The sequence below is a fragment of the Crinia signifera genome, chromosome 3 (assembly GCF_055691185.1).
Source record: "Crinia signifera chromosome 3, ASM5569118v1, whole genome shotgun sequence".
Taxonomy (NCBI): Eukaryota; Metazoa; Chordata; class Amphibia; order Anura; family Myobatrachidae; genus Crinia; species Crinia signifera.
In genome coordinates this window covers 277810308-277831986 of record NC_139219.1, presented here as the reverse complement: position 1 = coordinate 277831986, position 21679 = coordinate 277810308, and the positions used below count along the sequence as shown (strand labels likewise).

The following is a 21679-nucleotide window of genomic DNA, read 5'->3' as shown; positions in this document are numbered from 1 at the left end:
TCTATACTGAACCACATTCCTACTACATTCATTACACACATTAACCCTTACAGCATGTGACCTTAACATACATCTATATACACTATATACATTTTTAGAATTTAAAATATTTTAAACAAGTTACACATATACAGTACTTTCCCATTTTAAATAAACACACAGACAACTTCGAACTGTAATAAACAATTTATTAGCATAACATTTTTTATTTCCAACTTCAAAATAACCACCAATTATAAGTCCCCCTCAACGAGCTTGTCTAGCTCATTCAGCACCTGCCGCAAGTGGCCTCTGATCCGTAAGAGGGCCCCACGGAGACCCTCTTGTGCTTGTGCTGGCTCATCTGTGGATCAAATCAAAATAGAAAAATGATTAATTATATTCAGGCATACATTTAACATAGTCATACCTAAATTTTAAACATGCACCGTGACAGGTGTGTGTGTATGTGTATATGTGTATATATATATATATATATATATATATATATATATATATATATATATACATACACACATATATAACTATATATATGACACATACACCTATACATACATGCATACATACTACATGGAAAGCCTGATTTTTGCCCTATACCCTTTACTCTGTAGAACACCTCACAGTCATACTGCTCCTTCTCAATCCAAACCCACCCATGACTAAGCTCTGAGAAGCATGTCACGCGCTGCACCAATCACAATTCTGCAAACAAAGTTCAGTGTCTGTTATATGATGGAGCCTGGCAGGGGAGTTACACAACTCTCAGGAATGCACAGTACATTGGTGCAATCAAGCATGGCTTGCCTGCTGATGGTCTGCTCCAGAAATCATTGTCATAATGCCAGTTAGGGGAAGCTGCAGCACTAACCCACTCCCATGCTCAAAAGCATTACTAAGACCAAATCAACACACAATTATGGTGCAAAACATACATGCAGACCACAGGGGGTGGTTAGCTAGAGGAGGGCCCAGGGGCACTGACCACTTGTTACTCCAGTCTAAGCCACGCCTGTCCATACTCCATTTATGCCATACTGAATCTAGTTTACAAAGATCAATCACCAGTAAACTCTACTCACCTATATGAGGCTACAGATTGTATGCTTGCAGCAGAGACATGTAACCCTTACATGAGCAAGTCATCACTTTCTTCCAGGATACAGATTAACTACACAGGTTCAGTGGCACTTAAAATCGACATGAAAGCCATCCGCACAACCTGTGTCATTAATATGTGTCCAGGATGAAAGGGATGGTTTGGCCACCCTATCTAACCCCTAAGTGTGTCTGTTGCTACCCAGTTTGTTTTATCACTTCATAGTATAGAAAAAAACAATTGAATCACCAGTGCTACAAAGCAAATAGAAGATGACAAAAGGAATAATTAATCTTTATCTATACATACCAATTTCTGGTGCCTGCACCACCTCACAGGCCTCCTCTTCTTCTGTGGACTCCACATGTGGCACCTCCTCCTCTTCTGCCACCTCGTCCTCCACTGCCACCACCTCCACTGCCCACCCCTCCTCCTCCACTTCCTCCCTTTCCTCTTCCTCCACTTCCTCCGCCACCCCTTCTTCAATGGCAACCTCCTCCGCCATTACTGCCTCCGCATCCTCCTGGGCCTGGGAGGCCTCTGAGTCTTCTCGGGCCTGTCTTGCTCGTTCCCGTGCTGTGTTTGGGAAAAGACAAAAAAGTGCCAATTAGTGGTAATTTGTATTAAGCCTTATCAACCTATAAATGCAAAGGTTATAAGTACTGATAATAGTACAGCCAAACAGCTCCTTAGTGGCCTTTACAAAACACAGCCTGTAACATGGCAGGTATGCTGTGACATTTGGGCCATTGTAAGCATCACAAACATTAATCCTACACAATGACATATTTTATCACCATTACAGGGTGTCAAACAGGAAGTAGCACACATATCGTGTATGCCATGTTTCACTCATGATCAGGCTGGTGACCTTATTGCCTTAAATAAGGTCATGTAAGCAATCATGTACAAATGGCCATTTAATGTATAAACACTCACATCTCGCTATGCTGGCCCTGATTTGCTGGAGCAAATCCGGCTGGCGACGTCTGTCTGACCACCGCCGCTCCAGCTGTGCGATGGTCCGCCGCACCTGCATTCCGCTTCTGGCGGTTAGTTATAAATGGGCCCGCCCGCCCGCCCCAGCCTGGTCTCCATAACGGAGACCAGTGTCCTGAGCTCCGCAGCTGAGAACGGTGCTGCTCATCCATAAGCCGCCATCTTAGCAATGGCACAAATCAAACAATCATGTGCTGTCATTGGTTGATCAGAGTGATATTTGGTATTAACTTTATTGTTCATTTTTACACTAACAGCGTGTATGCGCCCGAACAGACGGCTAACCCATTGCATCGCACACCCATCCTAAACAGACAGTGTAAAATAAGATGGAAACACATTATATATAATCTATAACATTCACCAAACATGGGTATAAGCAACAGGTGAAATAGTCTGCATCACTAGACACTTACACCTAACTCAACAAGGTACTAAACAGCTATTTTATAATGAAAGCTATGCAGCAGAAACATAGCAAATAGTGGCAGACCTTTTCCCAAAATTAGGCCATGCTGCCATGTGTACACTTACCTTCTACTGGCCCATACTACAGAAGTGGAATGAAAAGTAGCTAGCATCCAGCCTGAATTTGGAGTGCTTTCACATGTGATTTGGATGCTAGCACTGATTACTTGTGCCTAAGTGGTGGACTGGATTTACATATGGAATGGGTAGTGTCAGTTGTACTACATACCAAACAAGTGCACAGTACAGATGTACATTCAAATATACATTTCATGTGTGACCTCAGTTTTATTTGGTCATTGGTGTTCAAATCTGCATTTAGCTACTAAATCAGACTTACTCAGTTTGCCAGGTTTTTGAGAAATATTTATCCACAGCAAGGGGCGTGCCGTATGCGCCGCACGGTTGACGCTGCCGTACGGAACGCGGCCGTACGGAACGCAGGTTGCAGCTGATTAACGCCAATTACAGAAATAGTATTTAAAGTTGTCCTAGAAAGGCAAACAGTTGTTGCAAACATGGCTGGCTCAGAGTCAGAGGAAGAACAGGTGGTGCAGAACCTCTTGGCCCGCATGGAGTCCAACACCACCTATGTCCCCCTCAACCCAGAGCAGCCAGATGGGCCATCAACATCAGGCCAATCGGCAGCTGGCCCATCCTCAGCATCAGCAGAATCATTGGGAACACAACAGGTGGCTTCCCAACAGAGTAGCCTGGCCAGCACTTAAAGTACAGCAACCGGTGGCCGTGGCAGTGCCAGTGGCAGTGGCGGTGCCAGTGGTCGTGGCCGTGGTCGCAATCGGGCAACAGAGGAACCAACCACCAGAAACATGGCATATGAACCGCAGGAGCTTGCCATCCTGGTGACCCGGGCACTGGATTTGATCGAGTGCCCACCGGTAAAGTTGACACACACAAGGAGATGGAAGATCTGGGAGGAGACAACGGTGGAGATTAATGCGGTGGCTCCACAAGTTCGTGAGGCGGAGCACGTTAAGAAGAGGCAAGTACATGTGTGTTACATTTGAGCAGTACAAGTCCAGTAATGTTTACATTCAATATTAGATGGAGTTGGTCAATGGGTGGTCACGTTGCTTGGAGGCACAGACATGTTTGCCATGACATTGAATTGATCGTTATTGTAGGGTGACTGTGGTTGTATCTTCTAAGTGTTGTTTTTCAAAATGAATATAATGTAAGTTTGGTGTCAGTAGGCACATGTTGTATTATGTTTCAGATTGCAATGGGTGCTACAGCAAACATGAGGAGTGACATGTATTAATATGTACACTTTGATTGCAGGTGGCACGACTTCAAAGGCAACCTCAAGAAGAAATTGACCCAGCGGTGGGAACACAGCCACACCTCTGGGGCTGGCCCCATGCCTTCAAAGCTGCAGCTCACCCCCCTGGAACAGATGGCCGAGTGCTGCATTGCAGTGGAGGAGGTCCGGGGGGTGAGTACCATAGACAGCGAGTCCCCAGCGGAAGTGATGGCTTCTACGCTTGAAGGTAATTATTTGCCAGGCCATAAGTAGATGTTTTGAATTTTGCATGGAATGTGTGGTAATTGGTATTTTCTCTTTCAACAGCATCCCCACCACTTGGTCAAGAATCTCTTGAGGAGGTTGTGAAGTCCGTGCCACCTGGCCCCAGTAGCAGGCCCGTGCAGCAGCAGGCGGCAATGTCCGCGGCTGAATTGTCCACGTGGGGGCATGTGCTTGAAAATATTGTGCAGCATGGAGAGTCGGCATCAGAGCGGGTGCGTAGGGCCGAGGAGGTGCTGCAGGGTTTGACCACCAGCCAGCAGAGTATTGCTGCGAGCATGCAGGCTATTGCTGCTAGCCTGCAGGTGCTGGCTGATCAAGCCCTGCGGCAAAATGAACTCCTCCTCCGCCATAATGAACTTATGGTGGAGCTAGTTACCAGCAATAGGGTCCTAATGTCACCCGTTTCTGGTGCAGTCCCAACATCATCACTCCCTGCTGCCAGAGGGGGAAGAACATCCCCCACTCCCCAGCATGTGCTCCACGTGACCCACCATCTGAGCGTGGCCGTGGGCGAGGCCGAAGAGCTGCTGCACGTGGCAAGGAGCCTGCCAGGGGCAAACGTGCCCGCAAATGAACTTGTGTCCCCATTAATCTCCACCGTTATGTCTTCCCAAATCTTCCATTGAGCTGTGTGTGTCAGCATCCTGTGTCAAATTCCGTGCCGAGGGTCACCACATTTGCCCGCGGTTCAAATGTAATGTTTGGTTCCCCTGTTGCCCTGTTTGGCCTAGCATTACTGTGTGCTGTACTTGAAGTGTTGGTGCTCTACTTTTGTTGTGAAGCCACCTGATGTGTTCCTAATGATTCTGCAGTGGCTATTTATTATATATTATTTACTTTTAGTCCTGTTATGGTACCATTTATTTTGTGATGGTTTTGAAAATATTTTCCACGTTGATTTAATAAATGTTATTTTTGCCCCCCAAATGTCTGGATTAATTGATACATGCAGAAGTGACATGTGTATTAGTATTATTAATATGAAGTTGTGTTCATTATTTGCAGTGTAAAAGTGTGTGAAAACTGCAGCATATATGTGTGTGTTTAGTAATGGTCCATTTAAGGTGCATTGGTTTCAATTGAAGCAGTGAGAAGCGTGTATTTTACAAGTAATGAGTAAATTAGGTGATTGTATTGTGTTCAGCTGACATTGGTTGAGGTGCGTCCGTCCTGATTAGGCGTTCCGATTGCCTAGCGCATGACCGAGTGGTGTCCGCTAAGCAATACTAGCCTTTTGGACACCGCACATTTCTTCCCTTTTTGTTCGCGTGCATTCGGTGTGCTATTTAGCCCACTTTGAAACTACGCCCCTGTGTCATTCCGCATGACGCCCATAACACGCCCATATTGGCCGAGTGATTGCGGTGCACATTTCTGTGCGGTATTAGTGAGAACAAGTACGGAGACCATGCGTGGCACATGCGCATGGCGTTCCCCACGCATGCGCAGACGGCTAAAAAACGCGATCCGAAAGAATTCGGGAAAGTACGCACCGATCAGAATAAGGGCCTAAGAGGGGAGGAAATGTATGTATGTATGTATGTATGAAGGGGAGCAGCTGGTGGAATTTGCAGTTAAGTAGACAGTCGTTGAATTGAATTGTGGGAATTTCTGGATGTATTGTAGAGGGAAAGGGAATCTACAGAAATTACTTTGAGGGCTTTAGTTACATCCTAAATTAGAAAAGTGATATTAAAGGAGGAGGCAACGGGTATGCGTAATGGATCAAAGGAGGAGAAAACAGGTATGCGTAATGGATCATAGGAGGAGGCAACAGGTATGCATTATGAATCAAAGGAGGAGGAAACAGGTATGCATGATGGATCAAAGGAGGAGGCAACAGGTATGTATGAGGAATCAAAGGAGGAGGCAACAGATATGCATGAAGAATCAAAGGAGGAGGAAACAGGTATGTATGAGGAATCAAAGGAGGAGGCAACCGATATGTATGATGGATCAAAGGAGGAGGAAACAGGTATGCATGAGGGATAAAAGGAGGAGACAACAGATATGCATGAGGGATCAAAGGAGGAGGCAACAGGCATGCATGATGGATCAAAGGAGGAAACAGGTATGCACAAGGGATCAAAGGAAAAGTAAACAGGTATGCTTGATGGACTGGAGCTCCAACAGATAGAGAAGGAACAGGTGAGCATGATAAATCAGAGAAGAAGCTGGAGATAGTAGAATACATGGTAAAGGAAGAGGGAAAGCCAAGCAGTTAAGTTTCCAAAGGAGCTGGAAGACTGGGAAATTAAAGGAATGCATTAGTTCTGGAGGGAAAATGCTGAAGGTAGAGTCAGAAGACAGTAGGTACTGGGTGAAAGGGGAGATGGGAAAGGTGAGGAATAAGAAAAAGGATGAAGGGGTTAAGATAGGTATACACATTCCCGTTCCTCAGCTGATCAGGTTAAATGCTCCTGATCAACCGGGTAGTGTACCCAGCGTGACCTCCTGGGAGACAACCACAGCAGCTGGAGTGAAGGCCATGCAATTCCTCTATGGGATCGGGAGGTTGGCTGTATAGCACATAAGATAAATCTGGGTAAACCCTTCACCATATGTATGCGCTATAAATGGATAAGACTCCCCTGTTTGTAGGCCCGTATCAGGGTTACTTCTCGGAGAAATTCAGTAGTGGCAATATGAAAGACAAAAAACAGAAAAAGAGCTCCAATTGAGATCGAAACGCGTTGGTAGTGACTTGAATAAGCATCACCTGGACCTGTTCTGGTAAACTGACAGCACTCAGAGGGACTTTCTTACGTGGCCCCATGACCGATACCATCTGGACCCCTGAGACGCTAGTCAGCCCTGGAAGGGTGATACAGCCTGCTTTTTTATCTGATGTATTGTGAATAAAGGACACTTTTCGTTTACTTGTGGAAGTTTTCCTTACCATCTGGTATCCAGGAGAAAGACCCTGTGACACGCTGAATTTATACCACTAAATAGTGAGTACATGGAAAGGGGGAATCCCCGTTATTATTGGAATACTTATGCAGAGTAAAAAGATCTAATTTGATGATATTTTGATACGCCTGAATACATACTTGAAAGTGTGAGTGTATAGAGAGGGGGAACTTCCCGACCATCCACACTCAATGTTATCCAAATCATCATTTTTAACCGATTTGATTTGTTAAGTGTGCACATTATATAACAGTATTATACGAGGGCGGAGCTCTTTTTCTGTTTTTTGTCTTTCATATTGCCACTACTGAATTTCTCCGAGAAGTAACCCTGATACGGGCTTACAAACAGGGGAGTCTTATCCATTTATAGCGCATACATATGGTGAAGGGTTTACCCACTTTTTCATTTCTCTACCCACTGGAGGTCTGGTGTTTCCTCCGTAATCCTTACTATAATTTGCTGCTATACTGCGCAATAGGAATCCCACCCACTCCTTTCCTCACTCATAAGATAAATCTGCCAATCTTTACCCTGCAGAAGGGTTATAAGCCATTTATCCGCTACTGCATCCGGAACAAATACTGCATATACACCTTTAAATTTGTCAGCCGTTCACTCTATATTGAAAGAATGGGTCAATGGTTGTATAGGTGTGTATTGTGCCCCGCTCAATTGGAAGGTTTGTTGCAAGAAGAGGAATGTTAGTAGACAATGAAGACAAAGAGGGGCAGATATCACCACCAGCCAGGAGACCAATATCTGTGCATATAAGTAAATGGTTGGAAAAGGTTGAAGGAAGGTAAGATAATGAACAGCAGTAACAGTGGTCTGTAGAGATAACCAGATATGCGAGAATGAGGACCACAGCAATACAGACTATAAACCCACTAGGTAAAAGTCATCACTGAAGCACCAAATTAATAACCTCATGTGGGATAGTCCTTTCTTCAGTAATTATGTCCTTTGTTTAATATGTGAAATCTCTTTTATTGTTTTATTATTTAAGTTTAAAACAAATTTTACTGTGAAAGTCTTGAACAAGCTACAGTAGCCTAGAAAAGTGAATCAGTCGATGCTTCACAGTGATTTTGTTCTCATTAATATTTCACTCGGAAATTTGGCAGCACCCCAGAAATCTGACCTGTTTCTGTCTGTTTGTGTGCCCTGTCATACTGATCACTTACTATATGTGGCAGAAGATGACCTCAAATGGTCCCAAAACAAAGTATTGCTTATCCAATGCTGTCTGTATGCTTTTAAGTTTTCACACATCTATCAACAAAAAGCACTTGTTTCCAACACTGTACAAGCACAAATACATCAGACATTGGGGCAGAGTGTACTACTCAGCGAGAATTTATAGAGATACAGATATGTCTGGGGACAGGTAAAAGATAGGTCACAATGCCAGTATCAGTAGACAGCAGGTGATCAAATATAACAATCAGGCTTGGTAATAAAACAGTATAAAGCATATCAGTTATTCATACCAAGTTCATGAACAGAGTATACAATAACAATGACACTGTCACATATATACCCATTTATTATAACTTGCCTATAAATCATTTAAAATCGATTCATGAAAATGTTCAGTCTTTTAGATATATACAGGCAGATGACCAGCGGCACTCCACAGACTGTACTAGTGAATAAAATATACTTTATTGCGCCCAATGGCGTTTCGGGAAATGTTCCCCCGTCTTCAGGGACTTCATTACTCCATTATTCAGGAGATACTCAATCGTATGGCACTAAAAGCACATTCTATAATATATATACATTATATATATATATATATATATATATATATATATATATATATATATATATATATATATATAGAGAGAGAGAGAGAGAGAGAGAGAGAGAGAGAGAGAGAGAGAGAGAGAGAGAGAAAAAGAGAGAGAGAGAGAGAGAGAGAGAAAAATGCACTCACCCAATCCACGTAGCAGTCAGACCAAGTAAGAAGAGACCAGCACTCGTAGGTGTATGAAGAAAAGAAGTTTTGTATTCACAATGCAGGCATATTATACAAACATTGCGCACAGCCGACCCAACAGCTGTTTCAACCAGGCCTCCCCTTTAGACATAAACGCTCGCATAACTCTAAAAGTGACAACCGCAAGAGGACACGGCAGGCGAATCAATAGCAGAGGCAAGAGAGGCAAAAAATATCAACAATGAATAAATCTGATCTGGTTTTTAATTTATCATCAGCAAACTTTAACCACAATGGATACACAAGTGCTTTCACACGGACTGTCGTTTGTTCCCACTACTCCGGCAGATCCATTTCAACATAAAGTGGTCTACAAATTAAACAGAACCTTCAGACTCAAGGAACATTTTGGTAAAACATCACCATTACCCAAACAATCGGGTGAAGAAATACCTCCGCAGTTGAATAAAAATCTTACCAAGATCTAAATTTGATCCGCCAAGCAATAATCCTACGATCAAGTCATTCATAAGAATTATGGAGGATTCCTCACTTATGACACCTACACGCAGGTCCATTACAAAATACTCTAATTTGAGTAAAGAGGAGCAGTTGGCTTTAAAATCATTGGCAGAGAGGATGGACATCATCATTAGGAGAGCAGATAAGGGGGGTTCAGTGGTGGTGAAGGACATTTCCGATTACCATCAGGAATGTTTTAGACAACTCTCTGACCGCACCATTTACCACCCGCTAACAACTGATCCGACCAATATATACAAAAGAGAACTGGAATCGGTTCTTAATGCAGCACGTAAACAGGGATACATCACAAGCACATTGTGTACAGCATTGAAAGTGGACCATCCTCGAGTCCCCTTATTTTACACAGTCCCTAAAGTCCATAAGACTTTGGAAAAGCCAACCGGGAGACCAATCGTGTCTGCTGTCGATTCTTTAATCCTTGTATCCAACAGATCCCCTCATATATCAAGGATACGACTGCCATGTTACAGGCCCTAGAATGTATGGGCCCAGTGCCGGCACGATTACTTTGTTTCTAGAATTGCTCATGATGGTATTAACTCACAACTATTTCATCTACAATGGTAAATATTATATACAAGTGACAGGGTGTGCGATGGGGTCCTCAGCGGCCCCATCGTATGCCAATGCCTTCATGTTTGCCATCGAACAGGATTTGTTCTACAGGAGTGGCACATTGATCCCTGAGATCCATCTTTATATACATTTTATTGATGATCTTATTATTTTTTGGACAGGATCAAAATAACTATTATGTGCCCTACTGGATGAGCATAATCAGATGGATAGTGTGGTTAAATTAACATATGATATCAGTAACAGCAACATACATTTTTTAGATATTAATATTACTATACAGGAAGGTTCTATCGTTACTTCTGTCTATGTAAAATCCACTGATAGGGACACTATCCTCAAATCCAACAGCTTCCATCCAGTATCTTTGAAAAAAGGACTCCCTTTTTCCCAGCTACTGAGAGTCCAACGAATTACGTTGGATCCAGCGCAGACTGAAATAGCATTGGACCAAATGGTCAACAAATTTGTAGAAAGGGGATATAACTGGGAGGAACTTGAAAGGATTAAACAAAAGGCTTTGGCCATACCTAGGCAATAAACTATGATAGCTAAACCCAAGAAAAACATGGGAGCAGTGATTCCATGGTTTAACAAATTCACCACAAATACAGATCTAGTTGTGAAGAGAGCTAAACGTTGGTGGCCTATGGTCAATTCTGATCAGGATTTGCCAACCTTAAAAAATTGTAGATTGCTGCCAAGCTACACTAGAGGTAGCAACATATGAGATAAGGTTGTCAAATTGGATGTTACCCCACTAATTAAAAAACAGCATACCCATTTCCTAACCCAAAAATTGGGACGCTTCTGGCGCTTGGGATGTACAACATGTAACACATTGGGCGGTATTCAATGAGCCAGAATCGTTGGTCACAGTGATCCTGATTTAACATTCGCCTGCCAATCGCCGGTTTTTAGCTGTGAATCGCCATGCATGGGGATTCGTGGGGAGTCGCCAAGTCACCCTATTCAACGTGGCTGAGAATCGCCGGCCCTAACGGCGATTCTCAGCCATACCGGCGTTTCCCTATACAGCCGCATTAATGTAGTCAGTTGTTTAAAAAAATGCAGAGAAATGCAAGAAAAAAGCAAATTACCCTGGACAAACGCTTCCCATACAGCATACGGCAAACGCTGGGTAATCTGCTCAAAGGGCAAACGAAGGAGTGAGGTGGGGAGGAGAATCATGGGTAAGTGAGGTGCACCATGGGTAAGAACAGTGCTTTGTGGGAGAAAAAAAAAATACCTCAAAAAATTAAATATATATTTGTATAGCACTTCTACGACCATCACATCACACAAGGGCAGCAAATAATAATACATTACACTTGCACAGTTAAATAGAACACTTAAAACCAATTATTTGACATGTTCCTATCAAAGTTCACCAGAAAAAAATGACGAGGGACACTCGGTGAGGAACGGCGATATGTAACAAGAAAAAGGAATCGCCAACTTCACATTGAATACACTTTTGGCGATTCCCCTCGACTACCGTCGATTCCCCATGCAAAATCCTATAGACTAAAAACGGCGATTTTTAGAGAATTACATTTGGCGATTGGTGCTTCATTCACCGGTCCTCAACGGCGATTATAGGTCATTGAATAGGGTGATTCGCTTATACAGCTCATAAAATCGCCGGCACACATGAAAAAAACACAGAATCGCCATAAAACTTGGCGATTCTGGCTCATTGAATACCGCCCATTAACTCCAGCGAAAATATTTAGTCATCCCCATATAGGTAAACGAATTAACATCACACAAGCGGTTACTTGTACAACTACAGTATGTATGTTATATACATGTTGACATGCCCATGTGGTCTATCTTATGTGGGTAAAACCCAGAGGCAATTCCGAGAGCCATTATACAGGCGCTTAGTAGTGGTTATAGTGAACAACCCGTTGCTAGGCACTGTGCCTTAAAAAACCACAGTATTCCTAACCTCGGGCCATAATCATAGAACATGTTCCCCCGACATTAAGGGGCGGAAATAGGGGTAAAATACTATTACAAAGAGAGTAAATGGATACACTCTCTAAACACCATTGCCCCTAGAGGGTTAATTAAGACATTAGGACTTCAATGCTTCCTCTAATTATTGATTCAGGTATATGTTGACAGTAATATAAAGACATTAGTGTAGGTATTGTAGCCATAAAAGTGATAAATAACATATACTGGCGGTTTTTCCAGGAGTATAGCGTAGTCTGTTTTAATATAGCAATCCCTGAGAGGAGATTGGCCAAATTGGTATTACAAATGCAGACCGATTTGTTTTTAACCATAATCATAGATCATGTTCACATACTTACCAGTTACTTCCTGGATTATCCAGCTCTCCAGGGACTCCCTCCTCCCCCCGTGAGGGGTTCCTCCACAGACTCTAAGTATGTCTTAGTAAAGAACCCAGCTTCCGTTATACTCCAGCTCCAGTCCAGAATCACCCCTCAGACTTGACACCTTGCTTGAAACTGTTTGTGGATTGTTGTTTGAGATCAGGCTATTAATCTCTTCTTGCTGGTGTTATCATTATTTCTGTGATGCCTCGTTTGCTTTAAATGTGTGGACATCTCTTATGTATGTGTATACTGTATCTTCTGTGATTGTGCCAACTGACTCCTTGGGTGACATTTAGTGGGATGAGATATCTTGACTTTTACGATTATTTGTAAAAAAAAATTCCAAAATCACATATTTTTCTAAAATCAACAACTTAATAGGATGAGAATTGCGCTTAATATCGCATTTTTCCCCCAGTCAATTCGCACATGGTTACCTGTCGGTTTGAATTCGCATCCAGATGTTTTCCCATTGAAAATTATACAGGGGGTTATTCTGATTCACTCGGAAAGACACAATCACTCTCTAATGGAAGTAATATGTGCAGAGAGAGTTAGATTTGGGTGGGGGGTGTACTACAAACTGATATCTATATTGCAGTGTAAAAATAGACCGTATTTTCCCTGCACAGAAAAAATAAGACACCCAAATCTAACTGTCTCTGCACATGTTACATCAGCCCCACCTGCAGTGCATATGGTTTTGTCCATTAGAGAGTGATTGTGCCTTTCCAAGTGAATCAGAATAACCCCCACAGACCAGGTTATGATGGGCGGATTTGAAACACACAAACTTGACAAAATATGGAATATTTATAGAATATTTACACAGGTGTCCCCTACTACAATAAAAAACACTCCTACGTATACCCCAACATCATTATGGCACCTGTGAGGGTTTGAGCAATGGTGTTTTTGCAGTCAGGAGTTGAGCTGGTTGTGATATTGGCCATTTAAAAAGGAGCTACACGGGAGTAGGGAGCATGCTGCACCCCAGATCCAGGTCCTCTGAGCACTTTGTGCTTCACATAGGTACCGTGCAAGGGTGTACCTGGACTCCCTCTCAAATCAAGAGGAAGCGGGGATGTTTCAGCTGAACCGCACTAACCTCTTAGACTTATATGAGCAGGTGAGAAATAATTTGGAGCTTTTGGAGATGCCAAATGTGCGGTGTCTGGGCTGCAAAAATTAATTTGTGCCCTCCACTGCCTTGCCACAGGGTTCACTCAGGCCCTTATTCTGGCAAATTCCTTCTCAAATGGACAAAACCACCAAGGTAGTGCAGATGTAACTTGTGCAGGGAGAATTAGATTTGGGTGAGTTATTTTGTTTCTGTGCAGGGAAAATACTGACTGCCTTATTTTTACACTGCAATATAGATCTCACTTTGAAGTAACCCCCCCCCCGCAGTGCACATGGTTATGCCGATTTGAGAAGGAATTTGCCTTTGCAGAATAATGGGCAATGTGTGTGAAGCACTGCAGAAATAAATTCTGTATTTCACATTGTAGTTATCTTTGGAAGTGTTTAACCACATGTATGCTTAATACACATATTAGGAATTTGGAACATCAGCACAATTTAATGCACGCATGAGCCAAAATGATGCATAGATTAACATGAAAAGTATATCATGTCTATATAACATATAAACCACTGCACCTGGGCCTGTCACTTACTATAGAAGTGGAGCATTAATGTGTTCCTGCTTAGGTATTTGGGCACTATCATACTTTCTTAGGCTGGGTGGCCTTGTTTGGGAGTCGTCTTGCCAACCAAATGACCACAAAGGATTATTAACCAATAAGAGTCAATTGTTGCCGACGTTTCTTTGCTCATTGCTCACTGCAGCATCCTATGGCTTTCACCCTGTGCGGCTGTTCTGGTGGTTTTTGAGATCACAAACTATGTTTATTACAGAGTATCAGGCCACACTGATATCTGGATAGGGTTACATCATAAGAGGATGATCCAGGATCTTCAACAGTAGCATACAATAATGTTATCAGGAGCTTATGAGAGATGTTTGTAAATTCCTTCAACCCACAGTTATGTCTCCTGAAGCTTTGCTTCTTTCTCTCTACCAGTCTCTTATCAAACACTCATTATATGTCTAAATATAAACTGCAAATAGCAAGATGAAGTGTAGAACATTTTAAGCTGTGTAGGAAACATTATACTCGGAGAACCAGACCTCACAAAGTAAAGATTTTTCTGTCAACCTTACCCATGTCGACCTAATGACCCTGTCGACCTAATGTCATGTCGACCTTCCTGCATGTCTACCTTAACTCATGCCGACCTAAATGCATGTCGACCTAATACTTGTCGACAATAATGCTGGTGACCTAATGATCCATACCCCATACACCAGCATTCTCTTGGTGGTAGTTGTCAAAAGAAAAACATTCATGAAGGAAAATACAAGACAACTACTACATTTTAGAGTAAGCTTTTTGTTTCGTCAGACAGCTGCAATAGTCTACACCGAAGGCTCAACTTCGGTGCACAAAGTCAGTGCGTCTTCAGCAGATTTGGAGGCTGAATTTAAAGGGGCAATTATATTTAATATAAAACCAGTCATGCATTGTTTAATCATTTAAATCTGGTAGCCGAGTATCAGATCAGCGCCATGCTAAACGCAGGTGTTTGCATGCAGTTGGTATTTTATTATTTTGTTATGACATTATATTTTATAGCAGAGATATGTTCGTACATTTTCTGTTAGGTTGGCTATTGCTGTATTATGTTTATGTTCAGAGCTTTCACTCAATCGCTCTAAGTGATCCAGTTTATGTTCAGAGTGTTGTTTTAGGAAAGCAATACGTATGTGTACAGTAATTCCTAATGGAGGTCGTTAGCCTGTAACATCATGTCTCAGTTACAGCTTGCATTGCAGGGATAGCTTATTGTTTGCTTGCAGAGCTCATTGGGGGAGTGCAGGGGCGTCGGCCAGTAAACAAGCTTTATTACCAGACTCCCTAATGATATCACCAGGAGATCCACAGTTACCAGGGCAACACTATTGGTCAAGTAACCATTAATGATTAAGGCTATGCTGAGTTTCTGTTACCTTTCAATGGCTGATGGCAGATAGGAAAAATATATATGCATTTAACTGGACAGACATCTGCGTGATTGTCACCGAGTCTCAGTATACATTTTTTTTTCTCATAAACCAATCTAAATGCAGCAGCTCTCAGGTCACATGGATACCTATGACACTGGTGCCATCTAGGGTGTCTGCCCAGGAGTCTTGTTTGGCAAATCGACTTTGGAAGGGAATGATGTGAATACCTGTAAAAGTCTGTAAAGAGATGTGGAATAGGAATGCGCTATATAAATAACAAATCCTACAAAACAAGAAATCAGAAACCTCCTCACTTTCCGAAGTGAGTCTTCAGTGTCTATAAGCACCATCCTGTCCAATAGACATATCACTCATAACCTCAGTGCAGTTTCTAGGGCCGGGCAAGCCATGCAATTAAACAGAGCGCCATAGCCAATGTCTACTAAAGACAGCATTCCATGCAATCTGGCCGTCCGCATGGAATATTATTAGAAATGTCCCTCCCATAATGGCCACCGCCTCAGAAGGATGTGGCCATTTTGTGAGGGATATTTATTACAGTTCAACAGAGGCAGGCTCTAACAGTGGTAGCAGGACGTACTGGGAGTCCCGGTATATATTACTTTATGAAAGGTTGATGTATATGTACTAATGTGTTTTTCTAAAGTGCATACATCCTACACCTGTGTAAACGATGCAAAAAGAAAATTAGTGGCAAATGTATGTTACAAATGGACAAATACACTCCGTTCCAACTTTTATACTGATTGTATATACATTTCCTATACCCTGCTTAGTAGCTTCCTAGGTTCTTGACAAATAAAAGGTAGAGCATGACAACTGTTCCACTGGACTTTATTTACAAGCTTATCAAATACATGTTATCACCCTTATACAATATATTATTGCTTTGTTAGACTAGTTGAATTATGCATTGACCCACACAACATACACCATTGATGACCATTATAAAGCGTTCAGAAAAAGGAATGTTCTGATCGTATACCTGGTCTTAGCCAAAAGGCTGACAAGCGATCAAAAGGAATGTTCTGATCATAAAGGACACTCTACAAGGTGGGTTTTACATCCACTTATAAAGTGCTTCATTTCTGTATAGTGATATACAGTAATAGAGAAAAATGAATATATCATATTGTACCGAAACGAGTTTTGCTTCAGGATACAAAACAGTATAATTAAATTAAATAATGCTGCTTTAAATTCCAAAGTGAAAAAATTGTGCATAACATTTTACCCTAAATTAGTGTTTTTCCAATCAAGTTAATTAGAAACCCTTTAAAGAGACTCCTCCTGCTCCTTCAATTCATGATTACATACATCTTTACATCTGGCCTTGAGAACCATTTATTAGGTTATCAGGTCCCCCTTGTTCGTATCTTTATTTTCCAGTCTCTGTGCTGCCTGCTCGAGATCTGCCACAATCAAATCCACATCCTCTCTGGAAGTGTCACGTCCCACGCTCAAGCGAATTGCTCCTCGTGCAGCCTCTAGGGGAACTCCGCTGTTCAACAGCACAGGAGAGCAGCTGTGAGAAAAATAGGGGTTTTTACTTTACATACATATTGGGCCTCATTCTGGTTTGTTTGCAAAAGTAAATTCACTCTTTAATGGTCTTTAATGGACAAAACCATGTACACTGCAGGTGTTGCAGATATAACGTGCAGAGAGTTAGATTTGGGTGGGGTTTGTACTTTAAACTGATATCTATATTGCAGTGTAAAAATAAAGCAGCCAGTATTTACCCTGCACAGAAACAAAATAAAACTCTGCACATGTTACATCAGCCCCACCTGCAGTGCAGCATGGGTATGTTCCATTAGAGAGTGAAGTTGCTTTAGCAAACAAACCAGCATCAGGCCTATTGTCTGCAGCAGATAATTCTGAAGCAAAACATACAAGCAGCTGCTTACATCTATGACAAAAGTCAGTTTTGGAAAATGATATTTATTGTCTTTTTTTGGCTTATTTGTGTATAATTCTGTAGCCTTTTTGCTGTCGCCCACCATAATTCATCCCTTAAAGGTTACTTCCAGGACTAGGAACAGAACAAGCCCTAATGATAGCACTCTGGTGACTGCGAGGAAGATCAGGCAGGTAAGTGGACCTTCCCCTCTTCTTCTTGAGTACAGTATCGTTGGAAAGTTTCCATCTTACATTGGTGTTTGTCAAGAGTTATAGGACTCCTGGCTCCAGAGTCACTAAAACAATCGTGTATTAAAGATTCATCAACACTGGTGTAAAAGGCAGTATGAATTCATGAAATGCTGGCCTGCTCTTTGATTTTTACTGGAGTTTACTAGTTCTATAAGGGGGATCGTTTTCAACTCTAAAAATAATTCAAAATCACGGAAGAAAGATGACGGCACTGGATCGTCCTTCACAGCAACTACATCTCTGGAAATCCGGAGGGAGATCTCAAACATGGGGTGACACGTCATAGGGTGCGATTTTCTGACATGTGCAACCTTTTGGTAAAAAACGGTGGAAATCGCTTGTTTTCCAAAAATCGTACATGTAATAGGGTGCATTTTGCAGTAAAAAAAAAAAAAAAAAATCGCATTTTGACATGTGATCATAAAACATCAAAATTGCAAATGTAAAAACTACCAAAAAAAAAATGCAAACGGTACTTGTGGAGTATCACGGCTCCCACGATGGCCATCGCACGGGAAAAAACCGCATCGAATCGCATGCGATTTGATCGCATGCGATTTTTAACAGAAAAGCATCCAAATGCATTGAAATTAGTATGAAACATGTTCAATGGCCCCCAAATGTCATTTTTGAGGCTGTACCACCCCCACTATCAACGCGAACCCGAAGCGTGGCGAGCCTGCGAGGGGCGGCGGTACACGTCCTCCAACCTTTTCATACCCCCACTATCCACGTCGGCGTGGAGTTGAGAATAGAAAGTGTGGCGAGCGCAGCGAGCCACCAAGCCCAAAGCGTGGCGAGCGCACACGGATACCTTCACAGGTATCCGCGTCCCCTCGCGGGCTTCACAGGTGTCCGCGTCCCCTCGCGGGGCTCGCTGCGCTCACCATGCTTCGGGCACGGTGGCTCGATGCGCTCGCCACACTTTCTATTCTCAACTCCATGCCGACGTGGATAGTGGGGGTATAAAAAGGTCGTAGGACGCGTACCGCCGCCGCTCGCCACGCTTCGGGTTCGCGTTGATAGTGGGGGTGGTACAGCCTCAAAAATGACATTTGGGGGCCATTGAACATGTTTCATACTAATTTCAATGCATTTGGATGCTTTTCTGTTAAAAAACGCATGCGATCAAATTGCATGCGATGCGATCGCATGCGATTTTGTAAAAACGGCAAAAATCGCATCCAATCGCATGCCACTATATATAGCATGCGATGGGAGCCGTGATAATCCACAAGTACCATGCAAACAAAATACATATGATCCAGGTTGGCCAGTTTGACAGAACCATGCACAGATCAACTGGGCTGTGCATGGTTCTATCCAAAAAAGTGTTTACAAGTAAAAAAAAAAAAAAAGAAATAGTTTGGGGTCCGCCCCAAGCATAGCCAGCCCCGGGCTCTTCCCACAATGGAGCGGCTCCTCTCCCGCAGGCAGTTGTCACGGGAATTCCCAGTGACCTCCGGCCTGATTGGCTCTAAGCGTTTCCATGGATACGCCTACAGCCAATCAGGGCTGAATGGAGTCCTCGTGATGGAGGTCACTGGGAATCCCTGTGATAGACTCCGTACGGGAGAGGAGCCTGTCCATCATGGGATCGCGTATATGGTTAGTATGTGTGCATGTGTGTAAGTGTGTATATTAAACTTTTACTTTTCTATATGTGTGTGTGTCTTTTTTTGTACTTTGTTTTCACAACAGAACTACAAGAACCAGCGGGCCCATTAATGCCCTGCAAGCTGGGGCATGTGGTTTGCCAAGTCCCAGCATGTGGGGGAGGCCTTCTGAGACTTTTAGTTCTACTGTGAAAACCAATGTATTTAAAAAAAAAATATTTTTTTATTTTTTTACATAAGGATCAGCCCGCAACCCACAGCCCAGGGATGGCGGGGATAGCCCTGGGCTTCATCCTGGAACCAGCATCGGCCTCCATCAGCTAGAGGTGTAATGCCACAGCCGGGGGACACTTTATATGCAAGGTCCCCCGGCCGAACCCGGACTATTGTGGCTGGGCCATCAGGGGCAGCGGGGACCCCCTAATAAAGGGGGGTCCCCGCAGCCCCTGGTGGCCCAGCCACAGACAATGGCGCAGACACTGGGATTTTTATCTCTCTTTGTTGTTCTATAGAAGGTAAACCTACATCTGTGTGGGGGAGTTTCCTTCTAACTAGGTGTGATCGCACAGTTACACCACCCGTCTGCAGCTGAAATCATACCGGAGAGTTTCTATTTTCATTTTTATCATTTATAAAAAAAAAAAAATTCATATATTCACATTAAATGATACACAGCGCCTAAAATAGGAGGGTAACCTCAAGGAAGTTTTGTTTTTTTCTTGAAAAAGAACCCCACCATTCCCCCCCCCCCCCCCCCCCCCCATATTTGGGGAACCAGGACCAGCACAATGAGCATGGGGTGGTTATGCTGGGGTGGAACCCACGCAGTTTTTTTTTCAAATTTTTTACACAAATCCACACACTTGTCGTTACTTTAAAAAAATCAGATGCACATTGGGGTAATCAGATGCACATTCTGCCTGATTATGGGACTGTTGTGGAGTGTCGCAGTAGTAGTTGGTGACTTCATCGCGTACACTGGAGGCTACACATGGTCATTGATGGAGCAGTTGCAAGTCCTGATGGTGCATCCTGTGATTATGACCCTGTGGGGGTGTTCCAGCCCTAGCACATTTATACGCATGCCTGTCCTCCAGAGGAAGGGCTAATACCAGCATTAGCATATAGTTGCAGGACACAACTATAGCCAAAAATACTAATGCAGTCGCAGTAGCGCCCTACTTAGCATCATCCCCAAAGTCTGAACACAGACACCTACACTTTTGCAATGGTTTGAACCTGAGAAGAAAGCGATTGCTTCAAGATTCTTTAAATGATATGAAGACATAGATGATATGTATGGTACCGAGATAGCTGTCAGTTCACCTTCCACATACCTGTCTCCACGATCTGAGTGACATGCTGCTCCAACGCTGGCTTGGAGGTAATGGCAATGTGAAAGCCACTCACGACCTGCAGTCGGAATATGTATAATGGAATAAGAGAGGTTACACATAAGAGCATTACCACTGAGCCGCTCTCACCTGATTACCTACAATAACGTTCCAGTGTCTTATATGGGTGTTTCACCTTTGGCTAAAAATAACTCTGTACTAAGGGAGTGATTCAACACCAAATGGAATGGGGCGAATTTGGCATCGTTTCGAGGGTGGGGGGTTTGTGCATGCACAAGCGTGTATTTGCACACTCTCTGGGACGTTTGTTGTGGGGAGAGAGGGCTGGGGGCGGACACGGAGCTCACCTATGGGAACGGCCAGCCTGCCCCCTCTTCGGCGGACACCGAAGGAAATAAATGTCAGTTGAGACTGGGCGTTCGGCAGGGCAGCATTTTCAGAACTCAGTAAGCAGCGATTTTTGCTGTTTTTTGAGCCAAGCTGAATCAGACCCTAAGTTCCATCCCACACATTGTTGTGGTCTCTCTCATGGGGGCCCTTCTTTGCTGGAGTTGCACCATCCTCTTTGCACAGTGAAATCGGGCCTTTGTTGCAGCGCAATGTGACCAGGACATACCAGGAGACTGTGTGGATTCATTTGATATGCCACATTTGCATATCTGTGTGTGAATGTGTATCTGACTCTGTACACAATGGGGGGTATCCTGGTTGATTCGCTCAGATGCGAATTTGCATCCTTGTTAGCGAACCAGATCCTGCCTTGCGAATGTTGGTACGCCGGCCCACCATTCACAATGCGCATACATTCGCACTGGCTGCAAATGGATATGGTACCTGTCAGCTCACTTGCACCAGGCATCTCCCGCTGTGAAATATATTGAGGCTGCATGTATGAGAACGCATCTATAGCAGTGAAATCTGCTGATCACCCTCCTGTCTCTCCACACACTACAATAGTCCGCTACTGTGGGACATTAACAGATTGGCTACTATGAAGAAGCGGTCTCCTGACAAGCAATC

General features: G+C 43.2%; 1 protein-coding gene across 3 annotated transcripts in view; it reads right to left on the bottom strand.

Annotated features, from left to right (window-relative positions):
* Positions 1-16351: 16351 nt before the first annotated feature.
* Positions 16352-21679, bottom strand: part of SCLY (selenocysteine lyase) — a 44833-nt gene continuing 39505 nt past the window's right edge. For all 3 annotated transcript variants that reach the window (XM_083178169.1, XM_083178171.1, XM_083178170.1), the window contains exons 12-13: positions 20642-20717; positions 16352-17059 (exon numbers count right to left, since the gene is read on the bottom strand). In XM_083178169.1, coding sequence (XP_083034295.1) covers positions 16882-17059; positions 20642-20717 — 254 coding nt within the window. In that variant the 3' untranslated portion in view covers positions 16352-16881. The remainder of the gene's footprint in view (positions 17060-20641; positions 20718-21679) is intronic.